The 18,173-nt window shown below is 40.1% G+C and overlaps 1 protein-coding gene across 2 annotated transcripts in view; it reads right to left on the bottom strand.

Annotated features, from left to right (window-relative positions):
- The window catches only part of PLD5 (phospholipase D family member 5), a 172,206-nt gene extending 159,049 nt beyond the window's left edge, over positions 1–13,157 (bottom strand). Inside the window, exon 1 of one of the 2 annotated variants that reach the window (XM_004176409.6) lies at positions 12,260–13,157. In XM_004176409.6, the coding sequence (XP_004176457.6) occupies positions 12,260–12,445 (186 nt within the window). In that variant the 5' untranslated portion in view covers positions 12,446–13,157. The remainder of the gene's footprint in view (positions 1–12,259) is intronic. The other variant, XM_072927280.1, reaches the window with a different exon arrangement.
- Between the last annotated feature and the right edge of the window lie 5,016 nt (positions 13,158–18,173).

Raw genomic sequence — 18,173 nt, 5'->3', positions numbered from 1 at the left:
TGGGATAAAGTAACACAGAAGGGGTTAGCTGCCTGCCACAAGCCCGATGAGGAATTGAAAGAAAAGTCTGCAGGGACAGCAGCTCACACTGGCAAAGGAAATTGCTTGTTCAAAAGGGTAACGTTTTCCAAAATACTTAAGGTTTTGTTTCATGCTAACAAAGGAATTGTTATTCAAACAATAAACCGTTTACACTGTAAAAGCCTGAAAACAGCATTTGGTTTATTTATGTATTTTGATGCTCACAACATCCCAAATAAGCACCAGTCTTCAGCATCATAGATTTGGTTCACATTCTACAAATATGTCACTCAAAACTAGTTTAAAATTGCAAATAGTTTCAAAATTGTTTGGGTTTCATTCATCAGTGACCTTTTTGACTGCTTGTTTTAAGTCATTCATTTTCAAGTCATCTTTTCAAGTCATCCATTGCACTAACCAGGGGAGTTATGTAGTCTTTATTGATGTAACAGGAGTTACTCAAAAGATGCATCTTCTCAAGGATCTAAAAAACACAGTTCCAACAGAGAAGCAGAATTGAATATACTTCATCCCATATGGTTTCAAGCAGCATTTATGCACAGGACTGCATGCATGAATCTGAGTAACTCTTTACCTAGTCAATAGCAAAAGTCAGATGTCATACAACATAATGGTTTGCCATGAAAAGATAGAGAATTTGTACAGTTTAGCAAACACTTTAAACCATGACTGAAGCCACATCTAAATGATGCTGAATATCACTATCCTACCCGAATTTAGCACTATGTATCCTGTTGAAAAGTCAGGGAAACTACTTTTCCACAAGGCACCCAAGATCACGAAAGTAATTAAAAAGCTGCCTTCAGTATTAGAGCTTAAATACACAGCTGCAGGCCTAAGACAATTCTTTAATAAGCAGGAAGAAGTTATGGAATGTACTGGTTCAGGGGAAGAAAGAAAACAATGTGCTCTCTGCCAACCCATTGGCTTGAAACCTTTGAAACACTTTGTTCCATAAGGTAATAGCAAATGGACAGCACAGGGTTACAAATGCTCATCAACTTCTGTTCCAGAAGACTGAAATCCCCACTATACTGCAAAGGCTATTAGAGCTGTTCCAGCCCTAGAGCAAGCTGACAGAGCATTAGATCTAACTTACTCCATTTCACTCATCTTCACAACCTTTTCTATGTTGGCTGCTTTATCACTGTCCAGGAAGAGACTAGATAGGCCAACTTATGTCAGCAGCTGCCAGAAAGTCATAAGAATTCCTATAAAACCCTTAACCACTTGTGTTTCTTTTTAACATTCTAGAAATACAAACCTTTCTAGATGTTTATGGATCCTCTCCAACAAACAACTATGGGGAAATAGCAGAACCTGACATGAGTCCCCATCGTTATTGTAGCCACTCCAGTGACATTCTTCTATTTGCTTATCTAATGAATTTTTCCCAAGAGGCAACAGGGTGTTTTGGTGTCTTCATTATCTTTCTTTCCCCCCAATTATTACCATTGGAGCCAATGCACACTTCCACTTAAATTAGCACAAAACATGAAAACAGATTATACCTACTATCATTAATCTGAAATTGTATTTCAGTTTAGGTTTGATTTGCTTTTCAGCATGATCAGCACTAGTTTTCACTTACACTTTCTAAAGAAGTATTCTACTGGGGAACAAAGAAATAATTTCACAGGTAGCTTTGTTTTGCTGAGTTTTCTTAAGATATCCATTCATTACTCTTGGCACATAATTGCAGTTTCAAATTCACCCTGCACACATCTGATTTCCTTGTATATTCTCCCTTCTGAAACACCTTAAGGTGGGCTTCAATGGTGAACAACTGGAACGATATTATTTTTTCATATTCACATTGACATTACAGTTTCTTGTATCCCTTCTGTTCTTCTGACAGCCCTGTGCTAATTGCAAAGTGTTCTCAAATAATTTATATAGCAACCAGCCTGATGATCCAGAGACTTAAAGCTCAAGAAAAGGTGAGGATTCCAAGACAGATTTTTCCTCCAGCTGCTTAGCATGAGATATTGAACTTGGTTTTTAGCTTCAAATCCATGACAGGCAAACTGATGCACAGACTGTACAGTCTTTACAGTCTTCTCTCAAGGAGTTCATATACAACTTGATCCATAGTAATTAAGCCAATGGATCATGGTTTTGGAACAAGATCAAACAAAAGTGCACAAGCTGCATTTAGGAAATAGTGTCACCTTAAACACCATCTCAGATGCAAATAGCCTCAGCTGAGGTAACACATGAAGTTTGTTCAGCCCACAAAGCATATTCCCTTAACAAAAAAAAAAAAAAAAAAAAAAAAAAAATCTAGAAAAGATCAATCATGAAACTTAATGGAAAGCAGCAGAATTTCTGTAATATGAAAAGCAGAGTAAGGCATGTTTATTGGGGCTGGAAATGCTTAAGACCTTATTAACTCTTACATATTCCTGTATTTCAAAACAAATATGAATCTGCTCATTATGGCAGGCTTTTTACAGCACAAACTGGCTTTTAGAAAACTAAATTAGAGTACAACCCCAAGTACATATGCCTTTTGTGCAGTAACAACGGGGTCACAAATTTTAAGCTGGTCTCTATCACTATCTCATCACTGCTCCATATTTGATTCTGCTCCAAACAGTTAAAAATGCCTTGGGAAAATCCAGCCTATTTAATGTATCAGAATGCCAGGAAGTATCTAAATCACTATTTATTTTATTAGCAGCAATTCTCAAATACATGAGCTTTTTTATTCCATTAAACATTTAATTACAACTGTAAATAAGGATACATGAATAGCGACAAAAATAAAAATAGAATGACTGGGATTTATGAGCCACAACAACTTTATCAGTCACAAAACAAGCTGCTGATTACATTGACATCATGCAGCCAAAAATGAAACTTACTAAGTTCTCTCAAAATCTTGGTTTTAAGATGAGAAATTAATACAATTCACTTTATTCACCTACAAATACTGCACACAGAGGATTTTACATGTTGTGCAAAAGTGGAGAAAAATAGGAAAATTTCTCTTCATCTTCAGAGAGCAAACCAAAGTAGTAGTTCTAAAAATAACACTCTGATATTTCTTGTCCAGGGCTAGATGTTATCTACACAGTCAAATTCATAGCACATTGATCAAAACAAAAGAAGACAAATCCTTATAAAAATACTCAAATCCTGTGTTATATTTGGAAAAACTTTATAAAAGTTAAAGAATTCTGAGGAGAAAATCCTATTAAGAAAAAAAAAATTCTGAGTTTCTCCCAACTCCCTGCAAACATTTCTTTAGCTGAGTGGCCAGTCAGCCCAAAAGCAACTCCAAGAAGCCCAGTGTTTCTCACTTGAGGGGACAGTGAGTTAACCGCCTTCCCTTGAAACACAAATAACCAGGGAATCCCCAAGTGCCTCATTTCTCAATGAATGGATCAGCTGCATCCCCACCAGATAAGGGAGCACCTAGGTACACACTCAGCTCATCTCTGCCACATGGGCATGCACATCTCAAGCAAACAGCAGCACACAACCTGGATTTAGCTGTTCAGGGAATATGGATTCCACACACTTACTGCCTAACAGAGATAGATCCTCAGGTAATCTACTTTCGTTCCCAGAAACTGTGAAGGGCATGTTGAAAACAACTTGACCATCCACTCAGACTACACAATCTTACAGACATTAGAGGAGTGTCACTGCATGGGAAAATGAATGTTACATTTTTTTGCTCTACCAGATGTCATCTAGGAGTGCAAAATCTTTAAAAATTGCATCCAAATTTCATTTTAAGAAACCTCTTTTCAGACTCTGAAATACAACAGATGAGCTATTTGGTATATATGCATATATGGACCTTGTTCGACATTAGTAGGGTGCCTATTTTTTTTCCTCTCAGTAATGAAACTATAAAAAGGCATGGAAATCAGACCTGACATAATGTTACCAAAAAAGCAAAGCAAGAGGTGGGCTGTTAGAAACCCATCTCTTGCGCTTCAAGAAAACATTCCATCGGGGAGATAGATCTAGAGTTTACTGCCACCACAGGACTTTATTTTTCAGGAACAATGAAAAGTATATGATTTCCCATCATGAACGGCAATAAAGCAGAGTTTATTAATTACTGGCATGAGCTGGCCAGTTGTTTCCATCCTTTTTATAGGCTGGTGAAGTTATTTTATCTTCAGTATTTTAGCATTCCTGGTTATGGAATGGAAGAAGGCCTAAGCTAAACAAACAACCAGTCATAGCAACTAGCTTCTTCGAGCATCGTGTAGAGACAGCAAACTGATAGCATTTGTGAGGAGACAGTCATGATGCATAACTTTCCTAGTGTTTTAAATCCTCCTACTACCCTTAAGTGCGTTACAGTCAATGGTCAGCTACAAGACCAAATCACTGAAGACTGTAGAGTATTTGGTTAACAGACAAGGAAATTAAGCTGCGTGTTTTCTGCAGCTCCTTTTTCAAAATGCTTAAAGAAGGATGGTAAATGCTGTTAAAATAAAGGATGACAGTAGCAAAAAACTAATTTGGATTTTCCTTAATGCTGGTAGCATTTGGACAAGCAAAGTAGCGGAAAGCACTTTTCCTGTACCTACACTGAAGTTAACATCTGGAAGAAACGTAGACTGTGATGTATGTCCTTTTTTCAGAAACCAGAAATCTTCATTTCTAAGAAGTCTTAATGGGCTGAAGTAAATTATATATTAATTTTTATACTAATATATTAATTTTAGAGAAACTTTGAAACTTCAAGTTATTTTGTATTCCTGTGCAACAATATAAAGGCAGTCACTAAAAATTAAGCTTGTTACAGTGACTATGCCTCTCAAATATTTTAAATTTAGCTTTAGAGATCTGGACTTTGAAAGTGACTGATGTTGAAATCATCGGAACTGATGTGTTAGATTAATGCAATGTTGAACAATTTTCTCATACACCAGAGAAAGAAGAGCTGCTCCTAGGATTAGTGCATTTGGTTTACCTGGCTAGGTTTTAGGGGGTGAGGGGCAGAGGTGACCTCTGTGAGACCAGTAGCTGCCCCATGCTGGACACTGCCAGTTCCAGCTGGCTCCATGACAAACCTGCTCTTTGCCAAAGCTGGGCCTATCAATAGGACTGGTTTGTTCCTCTGTTGATAACACATATAAGGAAAAAACCCAAAAACTGCTGCCCAGGATCTATGGGAGCTGAGCAAGAAAAATGTGAGAGAAACAGCCTTGCAGACACCAAGGTCAGTGAAGGAGAACAGCAAGGAAGCATTCCAAGTGCTGGAGCTGAGATTCTGCTGCTGCCCACAAAAGGAGTAGGTTGTCTCCCCGCAGCCCATGGAGGACCCCAGCAGACCAGTTAGAGCAGCTATCCACACTGCAGCCCATACCAGAGCAGCTGGGTCTGCTCTGGAAGAAGCTGTAGCCTGCGGAGAGCCCACAAAGGAGCAGGAAGCGCAGCCCATGGGGGGCCCATGCTGGAGCAGTCCATTCTGGAGTGCACCCCATAGAGAGGATCCATGCTGGTAATGTTTTTGAAGAGCTACAGCTTGTGTGGAGGACCCACACTGGAATAGTTTGAGAGGGACTATATCCTGTGGCAGGGATCCCATACCACAGCAGGGTGAAGAATAAGGAGTGACAAAGTGTTACGAACTCACTGCAGCCCCCATTTCCCAATACCCCGTGCCACTCGGGGGATTGAGGCGAAGGAGGCTGAAGATTCAGGAACAAAGGACTGAAGCTGAGCCTAGAAAAATAGGGGGAGGGGAAAAGGCGATTTTAATCTTGTCCTTGTTTCTCACTATCCAATTCCTATATTTAATTGGAAACAGATGAAATTGATTTTCCCCAAGTTGAGTCTGTTTTGTCTGTGGCAGTAATTGGTTATCTTTCCATCTTTATCTCAAGCTAAAAGATGTTTTATGTCATGTTCTCCCCCTGTCCTGTTGAGGAGGGAGGGAGAGAGAGAGAGTGGCTTGGTGGGCATTTGGCAGAAAACCATGGTTAATCCACTACAACTAAAAAGAGAAAAAAACTATTAGGTAACATATTTTCACTGCTTTGCAATATGAAATTACTTTTGTGTGTGTTAACTACAGTAGTAAATTACTCAGTATTTTAAATTCCCCATACCACTTTCAAAAGAAAACATTTTATATTTTTTCATTCTAAAATGTTATTCAGTATTTTCCCAGCACTGTTCAATTGGTTTGGTCCCCTTTTTCCACTTTTCTGAACATTTATTTTCTCTAATTATGTTTGTCTACAAAACATTATTGGAGAAAGACACCTGCAAGGAAATCAGTATTTCGACATAAAAATTCCCCTCCACACACAGTTTGTCAGCAGTCAAGCAAACTGCATGCTACTACTTCAGCAAGAATCACAACTCATGCTAAGTACCACTACTCCAGGCAGGCAATCCAAATACTAATCTCCTGCTGAGAAAAAGCCCAAATCCCTCTAATTTAATTCAGTTTGTTCCTTTGGTTTTAATGACAAAACATTATCTATTATCTAGATATTCCAAATATCTAGCTCCAGGACCAGATAAATATTTGGAATTATAATCTGCAACCACACCATCAAAAAGCTTCAAATATTGGGAACTAATTCAACTAACTCTCTAGAACACTCTGAATTGTCCTTACCTATGTACCTTCCTACATGGCACAAGCCACTCACTTTGGTACCTAACATTATTGCAGGTGACAAATTCTTTCTACCTGCCTAGTGCAAAAGATTCCAACAACTGCACCAAGCACAGCATCACTGGTCAGGGAAGGTAGAGGATTGTCCTGCTCTTCCGTGGCGTGACCTTGAGTGCTGTGCTCAGCTCTGGGTGCCACAATATAAGGAAGATATAAAGCTCTTAAAGTGAGTCCAAAGGAGGGCAATGAACATGGCAAAAGGCCTGGAGGGAAAGCCATAAAAGAAGTGGCTGAGGTGACTTGGATTGCTAAGCCTGGAGAAGACTGAGGAGAGATGCCACAGCCATCTACAATTTCCTTATGAAAGAAAGGGGTGGAGCAAGCTCTTTTCTCTCCTGACCAGTGACAGGACCTGACAGAATGTCCTGAAGTTGTGGCAGGGGAGGCTTAGGTTGGATATTAGATAAATGTTCTTCACCCAGAGGGTGGTTGGGCACTGGAACAGGCTCCCCAGGGAAATGGTCACAGCATCAGCCTGAGAGAGTTCAAGAAGCATTTGGACAACATTCTCAGGTACTTGGTGTTATCCTTGGAGTGTCCTATGCTGGGCCAGGAGTCGGACTTGTAGATGATTCCTGTGAGCCCCTTCCAAATCAGGATAATATAGTCTACGATTGATGATGATTCTATGAACTGTTTTAACTCAAAAGAAGACATGTGTTTGCAGTTATTTCAAGACTGTTTTGAGGATATGGGAATGATTTTGAATTCTGGTTTATATCTTTGCATTATTCTTCCTTAAATGGAAGCCATTGCCACTGTCCAGCAACTAATTTAGCTTGACTGGGTTCTACTCCTGTTACATGCTTTATATCAAGCTATGTCCATCTTCTTTGTTTAGGTGTTGCAGGCTATAGCTATGCACAAGGTGTCTTCTGCATCCTTCTGAAGATTATAAATCTGTCTTCTGACGTTTAACATTAGTGTTAATTTTAATGGAAGAGTAGAAACACACTTGGAAACTGTCTAACAATGCTTTTGTTAAGAATTTCCAATATCATTAAAAAAAAAGAAGAGAAAAACAAAAGCTGCCTTAAAGACTTACCAATTTTTGAATAATAGAAATGAACTGCCAAAATGGGATTTGGAATTTCAAATTTTATAAAGGTATTATGACAAGCGAATTAAAGCTGTATTTTATTTATGTTTTGCTCAGGCAGCTCATAGAAATATTCTGGTCACGCTTGTCAGGCACTTTTGTAAACTGTCTTAAGCCTAACAGCTGCATATTATATATCTGCCTCTGCTGCCAAGTGACACTGCTACCCCTGTACCTCATGGCCCCTTTTCTCCCTGGGTAGCAGTGCTGCCAAAGGCATAGCAGCATGCTGAGCAACAACATCAACTGGTCAAGTAACAGCAAGAGCACTCAGAATCTGCAAATCCCAACACTGCCCTTGCTGATCAGATCTTCAGTAGAAAAAACTCAAAAAATAATTCAATAATTGTCAACAACTTCTCCTAACTATGATTCTTCAAAATAACAGATTAAGGATTGCGAAGAAATAATACCATCCTGATGTCAGGTCTCCCCAGAGCTTAGTTTTGAACCAGTTTCTTTAAAGATAATTTAAAAAATATTTTAATATAATTAAGTAAATAATTAAATTTAGATGTTATTAGAGAAAGACTGCCACTACATCCTTGAGACATACCTTGAGAATACCTGTGTTCATCAAAAACAAATGTATGCTTGAAGCATACCTCTTGTAGCTTAAAAAGAAATCCGTTTGGTTTTGAAGCTTTTATTATTTAAAATTAAGTTCTCTAGAATTCTTTGCTGAGGTATGAGGAAAGCAGCTATTGAATAACTGTCATTACTGTGGGATGCAGAGACATGATGGAGAGCTGCTGCAAATTAAACCAGACCCAGTAACTCCTATCAGCTAAAGCTTACCAGGTTAGCTAGTTTTTCCCAATCCCTACCTCCTTGTTTTCCTCTTAATTAATTCACATTTAATTAAAAAAGGCAACACCAAAGAGAAAGAAACAAACAAGTAAAAAAACACTATGCAAAGAAGAATTTAAGAATATTTCACTCATCCATTTTCTCTCCAACACTTCCAATACCAGGCAAACAATTTCACACGGAGGCACAAGGAGCTAGCTGAAGCAAATACATAGCATCTGAATAATTTCAGCTCTGCAACGATTTCAGGCAAGCATTTGCAACATCACTGTGGCCTAGAGTGTTGGAGTTCCTTATATCTCTTGTAAATTCCTCCATTAACAGTATGGCTCTTCAGCACACTGGGTACAGCATACGTGTATCCTGAGCCTTCACTTCAGCAAAAACTCTTCACTGGGCCTTCAAACATGTTGCAGCAAATTCATTTAATCTTAAATACAGCATCTGAGTTCACAAAAGAATAGAGGTGGGTTGTGTTCAAATCTTTTATAATACAAGCTGTGTTGCTGCCACTTGGAAAAAGAAAACCCTACAAAAACAGCTAGCCAATGAGCCATACTATATTAAGATCCATTTGAAGAACAATTAATTAGCAAGACACCAGCAGGATGTTATGGATTTTTACTTCCTCTATGGTCAGTCAATAATTAAATATTGATCAGTTTTAAAGAAATTTGATCATATTTGTGCATCTGAACTTGTTCGGTGCTTTCAGAAGAGATAAAGCAGTTGAATTTTGAACCTCTTTACCACAGTCCTCAAATTGACATCTGTATAAGAAAAAGCCTAAAACAAACCAAAAACCACAACGCCAAAACCCACAACTTCGCTACAGTTTTGAGATCTAGGAACAAAGATATATATGTTTCTATATTTGAGAATCTTTTTACATAAACAATTGGATACAAAGTGGCTTCAGAAGATGTTTTTTAACACATCAAACTGTATGTGGATTAGTAAGTGTTACACATGATTAAGTTAGGCTATTCACTTCAACAAAAAGTCAACATAAAATACCAACTGTGGCCTACAAGGCCTTTCTGTAAGTAATGAACAAAATATGGTGGCCCAATTTCATCCCTGTTACAATTGAAATCAATTTAAGAAATCATTTCAATGAAGCAAAACTCAATCCCCTCCACAATGCTGAAAGAGTAGATATGAAACTTCAAAATCTGGTCATGTGTACCTTGACTTGCACTCACTGTATATATACATATACACTCCTCTTCTGCCTAACCTGTCACTGTACAGCATCAAGTCTGTGATTATATACCTTTAAATTCAGTGCCTCCATAAATGGTTACTCCTTGGATTTTGATTTTCTTTGTAGGTTTCAGGTAACATGATTACCTCAGGGGGAGCTGTAATGAAATGTTATGCAAACTTTGTGAGGTAGATGGAGGATATGAATATCTTCATTAATGGCCATAAGTGATCATATGTCAATGACTATCCCATTCAAAATTATGCATCTCAAAGTAATTGTTTTGTCCCTTGGAGTAGAAGAGTGGAGTGCAGGAAATAACTTCTTTAGCAAGAGAACACTCAAAACCCTCAAACATCCATCTAAAAACAAAAAGTAACATCTTTGCTCTAGAACTGTATAAGTAAAATAGAATTTATAAATAAATAGACATTTTATTTATATGCATGCAATAGCCTGCCTGTTACAACACGTATGAGTAATGCAGTTGCCTTAAATCATAAAAAAAAGTATTTCATGTATCTACTGTTAGCGTATCAATGTACTTTGGGGTAGTCACAATAAGTGTTAATTAAATAAAAATTTTATTGGAAGTAAGGGATATCAATGCTCCAATTTTTCTTCTTTGCATTGTTTAAATAGGCTTGGGAGTAAGAGGGAAGCCCCCAGAAGAACACACATTACAGATTACAGAGAAAGCTTTTAACACAAATGATGCAGGGATATTGAAGACTACTATTGTGACAAAACACTGACTTAATAAAAATAATAATCCCCAGGAACAACAACTACCAAAAAAAAAAAAAAAAACCAAAAACCAGCAACAAAACCACACACAAAATAAAGGTTTTGCACTTTCAATCTTTAAACAAGTTAATGCCTATTTTCTTTCTTCCTGCTAATGTTGTGATAAGGTTTAATATACAGGTATCTAACCATTCAGCCACCAGATATCAAAGTGTTGACAGATTAATCCCCCCTGCAATTAATAATTATTTATTTCATCACAGATATTAACATGTAGCAAAATCTGTTACAAAAGACACAGCTCAGATTTCTGTGCTTTTGATGTTTCAGTTGTACTGAGATAAGGCACTGACCTTTATTCTTGATTGACAATGGGAGAATACTCCACTTAGAAGCTTACTACTGTGAAGCCTTGTTATCAGTGTGAAGAATCAAAAAATTGTGTTAAAAGGCAGACAGAATTCAATACCTTCCTCAACATTTGGAACGTGAGCTTTCCAAAAGATCATCAGTTCTTGTCATTTCCCCGTAAGTACAAACAACTCAAGATTTCACTAAGAGGGATAAAATACTCTCTGCAGGTTAGGGGGAAGGGAGGGTTACAGTCTAAGAACTACTTGGTAAAGGACCTTATTTCAGGTTTCATCTTCAAAGGGCTCTACTATGCCATCTAGGATTTTCAGGTAATAAAGACAATTTACCCTTCTTATCAGACCATTTCCATTCAAAGAGACTTGAGGTGGCTGTACCACAAGAAATATTTTCCTGTGCCTCTTGAAGTCAATGTGACTGTGATTGTAAATTACTCGCTAATGTAAAGAATAGCACACTGTTGCATTATGCAAGCCCATCCACATTCTTTTGCATCCCTGTAAATGCAGCTACTTTCTTGTCTTGATTGTACTGTACACTCTAACAAAGGGTTTCACCTAATAAGCTATTCAGGAAACTTACATAGCATTCAGTTCATCTAAGTCCATTTCTTTGCTGCTACAAGTAACATGAAGAATGCTTTCAAACATCATCTGAGACAGGAACATTTTGAAGTACCTTAAATTCTCATAAAATATTCACTAGAGCTATCCAGAGTATCAGTCCTATTGTGGCCTCAAACACAGTTAAATCATGTACTACTGCTGCAGGAAGAAAAGTCTGGAAGGAAATCTTTACCCCACATAGGTAGAGTATGTTCAAAGTCCCATGCATAGAGAAGAAAAAGATGGGGGAGAGGGAGAATGAAAATTGCATCTAAAATTAAAAACAAAACAAAACAAACAAACAAAACCAACCACCAGCTATTTGCTTTTAGTTATTCTAGAACTACATTATAATCACCATGAGATAAATGTTCTAACCTCCATCTGCACCATCCCAATCTTTCTCCTCCCACATCAGTGCTGAATTTGCTGGAAGAGAAGAAGGAATCAGCAAAAATATTTCCAGTTAGAAGAAGACTTGCATGTAGTCTGGAACAGTACTGACATCCCATTTACCTAAGATCTGACCACTATGGGACCTCTAAATAGCTCCTTTCTATATCATTTGGGAAATGCCATGCCCAACTACTGGAGCAACACTTTTCTTCTGGAGTCCCAGCTGGCAGACAGCCTAACAGAGTATCTAGACAGAGGTTTAGAAATTAAAATAAATAAATAAATAAAAGTGCGGGGGAGGGAAAAAGAAGCTGGCTTACGTGCTCCAGTTTGTCTTTCCTCCTCAGCCAGACACTGGCACTGTAGTCCTGCTGCTTGACAGTGCTGTAGAAGTTCGCACCTACCCTGGTGAGGCTTGGGGAAGGCTCCCTGGGTCTGCTCTTCAGCCTCATCTGCTCGAAGCCCTCATGGGGGGATGAGGAGAGCCAGTCATGCCTGACTTCCATCTTGACATGACAAGGCAAAGTCCAAGGGAAAAAAATCAGAAGAAATCAAGAAATTAAGAGGTACTAAACGAAGATGGTCCAAAAGGGAAGAGGAGGAGGGGAAGAAGAAAGAGAAGAAAAAAAAAAAACAACCAAAAACCTTAAAACCAGAAAATGGTAAGAGAAGGGGAAGACAAGCAGAAATAAGGTAGGAGTGAAGGGAGAAAGAAAGGCTGCAGGTATGAGAGAGGAGGGGGCTGGGAGAGATGAAGGGGCACTCGGGAAAGAAGACGCTCCACGATGCCGCTGCGTGTTGCCCTGGCCGCCAGGAAGCTGCAGTCCAGCACCGAGGCAAGGGGAAGCGGCCGCCTGCGGCTCTGCCCGGGACGCCGGCGAGGGGCGGCGCGGCCCCGGCAGCCGGGCCGGGCGGGGCCGCCGCCTCCAGCCCGCCTGCAGGTTGGCGCAGTGGAGGGGCCGCCGCCGCCCGGGGATCAGCCCGGCTCCTCCCTCGCCTCCCCTCCCCGCAGCCACCTCCGGGGGAGCGGCCAGCGGCACGGAGAGCCCCTTCCTTTCCACAGGAGCCGCCGCCGCCGCCGCCGCCCTCCTGGGGTCCCCGTGCCTCTGGGGAACTTGTCTCGGCCGCTCTCCCCTCGTCCCGCTGGCACCGACCCGCCCGCAGCCCGCCGAGGGCTGGGCGGCCGCTTGCCACTCCCTCTCCTGCAAGCCTTTGTCCGATCTCCCCACGGCGGAGGCTCCCGGACCGCTGCCGCTGCCCTGCCCAGCCCATCCCGGGGTGGGCTGTGCCCCTCGGCCCGCCCGGCCCCGCCGCGGCCGCCGGGGGATGTGGGGCTGCGGCCGCCGCGCCGCTCTCCCCCCGCAGCGGCTCGCTGTCACCGCGTCCCCTCCCTCCCTGGGCAGGGGCTCCCGGTTCTCTCAGGCGTAACCAGACCGAGCTGCCGGTCCTTTCGCCGGGGCAGCCAGCAGCGCACCTCCCCTGACCGGGAGGCGAAAGCCCCGGCTGGGCTCCGCTCCAGGTCCGAGTCCCGCCTGGAAGACCCCGCCGCCGCAGCGGCTCAGCCAGCACCAGCCCTCAGAAACCGACTCTGTTCTGTCGTCCCCATGGACAGAGTCGCTGGCATGCCCACATTCGTAGATCCCTGGCATCTAGGATTTCTCTCATGAAAAGACCTTCTGGGTGGTTTCTATAGTCCGCTGCCACCTCTTTTAGTAGAAGTTGGTGTGCGTTGCTATTTAGCTCAAACGTGTTTCAGCAGAAAAAAGGACTTTCCTTTTTCACACTATGAAAAGCCACCTCGCTAATTGCCCACACACTCTGTAAAGCTATATCAGGCATAGACAAGAAAACTTTCTCACACTGTGCATCAAGAAATATTTACTGGAGCTCAGAACAACATTTCAGTTTCCTGGTCAATATTTCTAATCAGGCAAGTGTTTGCATGTATTCCAGTCCTTTGGAAATAGGTGTCTCTATGAATATGTATGATTGATACATCAGCATCTGCTGATTTTTATTTCCCTGCTACACAACTACACTGATGTCGCTATTCTGATAAAGGAGTGGTCTACACTTGAATGCAGTTAACTGAAAATAGCCTTTGAATGGTAAAGAAGTTCAACCAGACAAATTTCTGCAAAAATTACAGAAGAGCCCTTGGCTAATCACTTGATCTACAGTGAGCTCTACTTCCATCTGGTGAAAAGGGAAATTGAAAATATCCTTAGGATTTGATTTAAGGTGTATTACTGCAAAATAACAGCCAGAAACCAGACAGATAATTAATTTTTTTCCTGTCAAAATTCTAAAGATAAAGGCAAAAGTCACGTCACAATTCATAACTGAGGATTATTTATAATAGATAATACTAGTATATTTGTGAAATACTGGAAAAATAAACTGAACAGTAGCAGAGGTTTGGTAGGAACATCAATTACAGCATCTTTCTCTAAAACTAGACATTTAAAAATTCTTACCTAAATACTTTTACAAAAACGAGTGTAACAAAATTCCAACAACCAGAACCTTCAATATTATATACTTTTAACTCACCAGTATAAAGGACTTGCAGTTTTCTAATAAATTTCTAGTTTCTTCAGTTAGGAGATGTAGGTATTTCCAGGATTGTCCATACAGCCTCAAAACACCTGAGATCTATGTGATCCTGCTGCATGCAGGACACACTGGAAGGCACTGAGATTTAATCTATGGCATATCCCAGCTGCAGCAGTTTTAAGCTTGCACGAATAATTTGATTAGAGATTGCTGAACTGAACTTTAGCTGCAAATGCCCATTTAGGAATTCTATATGCTCACAGATGCACCAACTCCCAAAGGACGGGAATAAATGCAAACATTCAGTCAGAAGAAAGGAAAAGAAGGGAAAACAAAAGATCCTCTGAAGAGTTTCTTCAAATATATAATATCCCAACAGGTGTACGTATACACACACACATACATGTATATATGTATAGCATGCTTAGAAAACCTGCTATAAATCAGGAGAGCCTGCTTTATGCTGCTTTTGCATGAGAATTTTCACATTGTTTCTCTAGCAGTACATGAAGCACTTCAACCTTTGATTTATCCATCTGATCTGTCTTGGTTTTGCTGCTTGCAAATATTCATAAAGAGAAGTTGTTAGTGTCACTCTGCAGTTGCCACCTGCTTTGCTCCCCATCCCTTAATACTGTAACAGAATCAATACGCCACTGTACATGTGTGCAAGACATTGTCTCATTCCCCCATACGTACTGGATTAAGATTTGTTTAAAACATATGTTAGCTATTTGGTAGGGTTAATTCATCCTACCTACCCTAGCTACCAGCAGACCTTCTCTACTGCCAGAGGAACTTCTTTGTGCCTGTCCAGAACAGCCAGATAATGCAGTCTTAAAGTTGCTTTTAGTCTCCAGGCTATAAAGAGAGAGTTTGCGCCTCTTTCCAAACCCCCTCGTTGACATGTAGGTGTGCTGCTTTCTACTACTACTACTGCCAACGTTGTTATTATTATCCCAGTCCTACTCTCACTAGGAATGAGAGAGAAAAGGCAAAAAAAGAAGCCTGCAAAAAGTCTGTTAAAATCATGTGAACAAGCTATGCCTGCTAAGCCTTTCTCGCTTGCTGACCCCAAGCAGAAAAGATTTCTAGTGGGAAAATGTAATCTAATGACTATAAATTTTTGTGTTTTCATAAAAATTTTACTCAGGCAAAGTAATAAGCTAAGAGTACAATGTCAGTGCCTAGTGAATACATGGTTATTAATCTAATTCGGAAAGAGTAAAGAGCTGTTTTCCAGATTTTGTGTTCCAGTTTATTTCCAGGTTAGATCTATGCAAACTCCCCCTAGTTTTGTTCAAACAACACAAGCATATCAACCAACTTAATTCAAAGCTAATTCAACTCATTAAAATTCAATCAGTTCTGCAGTAGATAAGCAATTCCAATTGGCTGTATGAGCTGGATTAAACTGCTGTCTTTCTCTTCCATGCAATTTTCAGAATTACCCAAACACCTGCTCCTGTCAAGGCCCTTTGCTTCCATACCCAAAAGACTAGAGCAGCAAGGATGACTGAAATTACAAACATCACACTTATATAATTAGCAATAGATGCAAGTTATGCATATCATTATATGATTTTAACTTACCATGGTTCAGGCTACAATTTTCTTCAATTCACTGCCCATCTTATCAAGACTCAGATGAACTCCTTTAAAGCAATCTACAAAATTTTCCATTTTCTATACAAGCAGGATGAATGCTGTAGGGGGCAGAGTTAACTCAGGCCAATACAAAGAAAAATAGGATATAAGTGGAAACATGTAGGTAGGGCTTCAACAGATATACTTTTTTAAAAAGACAGCCTCTATTTCTTCCAAAAATATTATCTAGATAAGTTTTAAAGGACATCCTCCTTGTGCTCCAGCTTTCTAAACATATTCTTTTTTAATGAAGGGGTTCTAGCACGTCAACACATCTACAAGAACCTTAGACCTTTTATCAGCAAATGGCATATACCTAAAGCTATAAAAACTCCTATTGCAAAACTTTTAATTTGGCTGCATAGCAATCCTTGCATGTGTGTACCTGTAACAGATTCAAAGCCTCCTTACAAAGTACTAATTTCTAATGCAGAGCTGGGCTGCACACAAGCAGGGACCCACTTTTTAGAATGTACCACACCTGACCAAAACAGCAGGCAGCTGTTTTGCCTTGAAGGCTTCAGCTGCTATCCAGTTAGAGGGCTGAGACTGACACCAGCTCCAGCAGCAGTGCTGGGCCTGGCAGCGGGTGGGAAGGGAACTGTCACCTGCTTACCCAGCTCAGCTGAACTTGCTTTCTCGTCTAGGACTTGACAAAAACACTCAAATGGGCAAATCTTTTTAAACCTCTCAATAACACTGGCCTGTTCCTGATTAAATTAATCATCTTTCAAGCAATTCTTAGAATTACCAAAATATCACCTCCTTCCTAGCCCCCCCTAATTCTATCAGCCTACAAAGAAAAAACCCATTGCAGCAGGCTGTTTCCTCTATGGTGATATGCTGGCCATGTCTCCAAGCTATCTGCTACTACATCTTGGAAAAAGCTGCCAATCATTGAAACATGGATTTGCAATAGGGAGGGACCAGAGAGGGGGAAAAAAAAGGAAGAAAAAGATTTTTTTTTTCCCTATAGTGCAATGTCCTACAGTGCCAAGCTTGTCTGACTTTGTGGTCAGCATAGCAGCACAATAGGAAATCCTATGCAGCACAATAGGAAACCTTTTTATCTTTATCTTCAATTTTTGGGCAAGAATTGCAATCACAAGTATGAAACGGGAAGGTCAATCTAAAGTTAAAGGGAAATTTTGGAGTTGGAGGTGCTTCAGATTTCAGGTTATGAACATATCAGACACCTACCTCAGAAATAACATGGAAACATCATCTAATACTGAAAATGTTCCCTGCTTTAGCCCTCCCTTTCTGAATTCAACTATTAACCAAACTCATCTGTGTCTCTTGCATGAAATTTTAACCTCAAACTCTTTCTTCTTTTCATGATCTCTGATTCAAAATAAACAAAAATCAGCAACAAATAAAAAAATCCAAAACCACAAACAAACACAACAAAACCCCACAAACACATAACAAACCCTAACAAAGAACAACCATGTGTTAGGAACATCATTAGTCTTGAGACATCTTTTGTCTGTCAGATATGGTTGAAATAAGGCATGTCCCAGAGCATAGTCCAGGACTGACAGAGAAATAGTATCATTACATAAACTTTGTTTTCTTTAGAAACCAAATAAAACTACCTGAGATATCAACTAATCCATCTTCCATTTGAAATAAAATGTTATTCTGTAAGTATCATCAAAATATCCACTTCACCTAGAAGTCCAGGCCTAGAATGTTTCTCCTGTGACCTCCTTTCCATCTCCATGTAACATAAGAGGGTGCTAAACTGGCCCCTTGGATCTGTCATGGGCTGCAGGGATACCAGCATGGACTGGGACGCTCTCACTTTTACTAGGGATTGTGAGATATTATATGATATCTTCCATCAAAACCAAATTCTGCTTTTGCTCTTTCCACTCTCCTTCATCCCTTCCCCCACACCCATCCGTACATCACCAAAGTACATTTTCCGTTCTGGTCCAGACAAGATTTCATCTTGCACCTTAAAATAAGATTCATTAGTGGCACATAATAATTGGGCCAAATTCTGTCCTCTATTCCACCTCTATG

Source organism: Taeniopygia guttata, chromosome 3, assembly GCF_048771995.1.
Source record: "Taeniopygia guttata chromosome 3, bTaeGut7.mat, whole genome shotgun sequence".
Lineage (NCBI taxonomy): Eukaryota > Metazoa > Chordata > Aves > Passeriformes > Estrildidae > Taeniopygia > Taeniopygia guttata.
The sequence above is the reverse complement of the archived record's forward strand: the minus strand, read 5'-3'. Positions and strand labels throughout refer to the sequence as shown.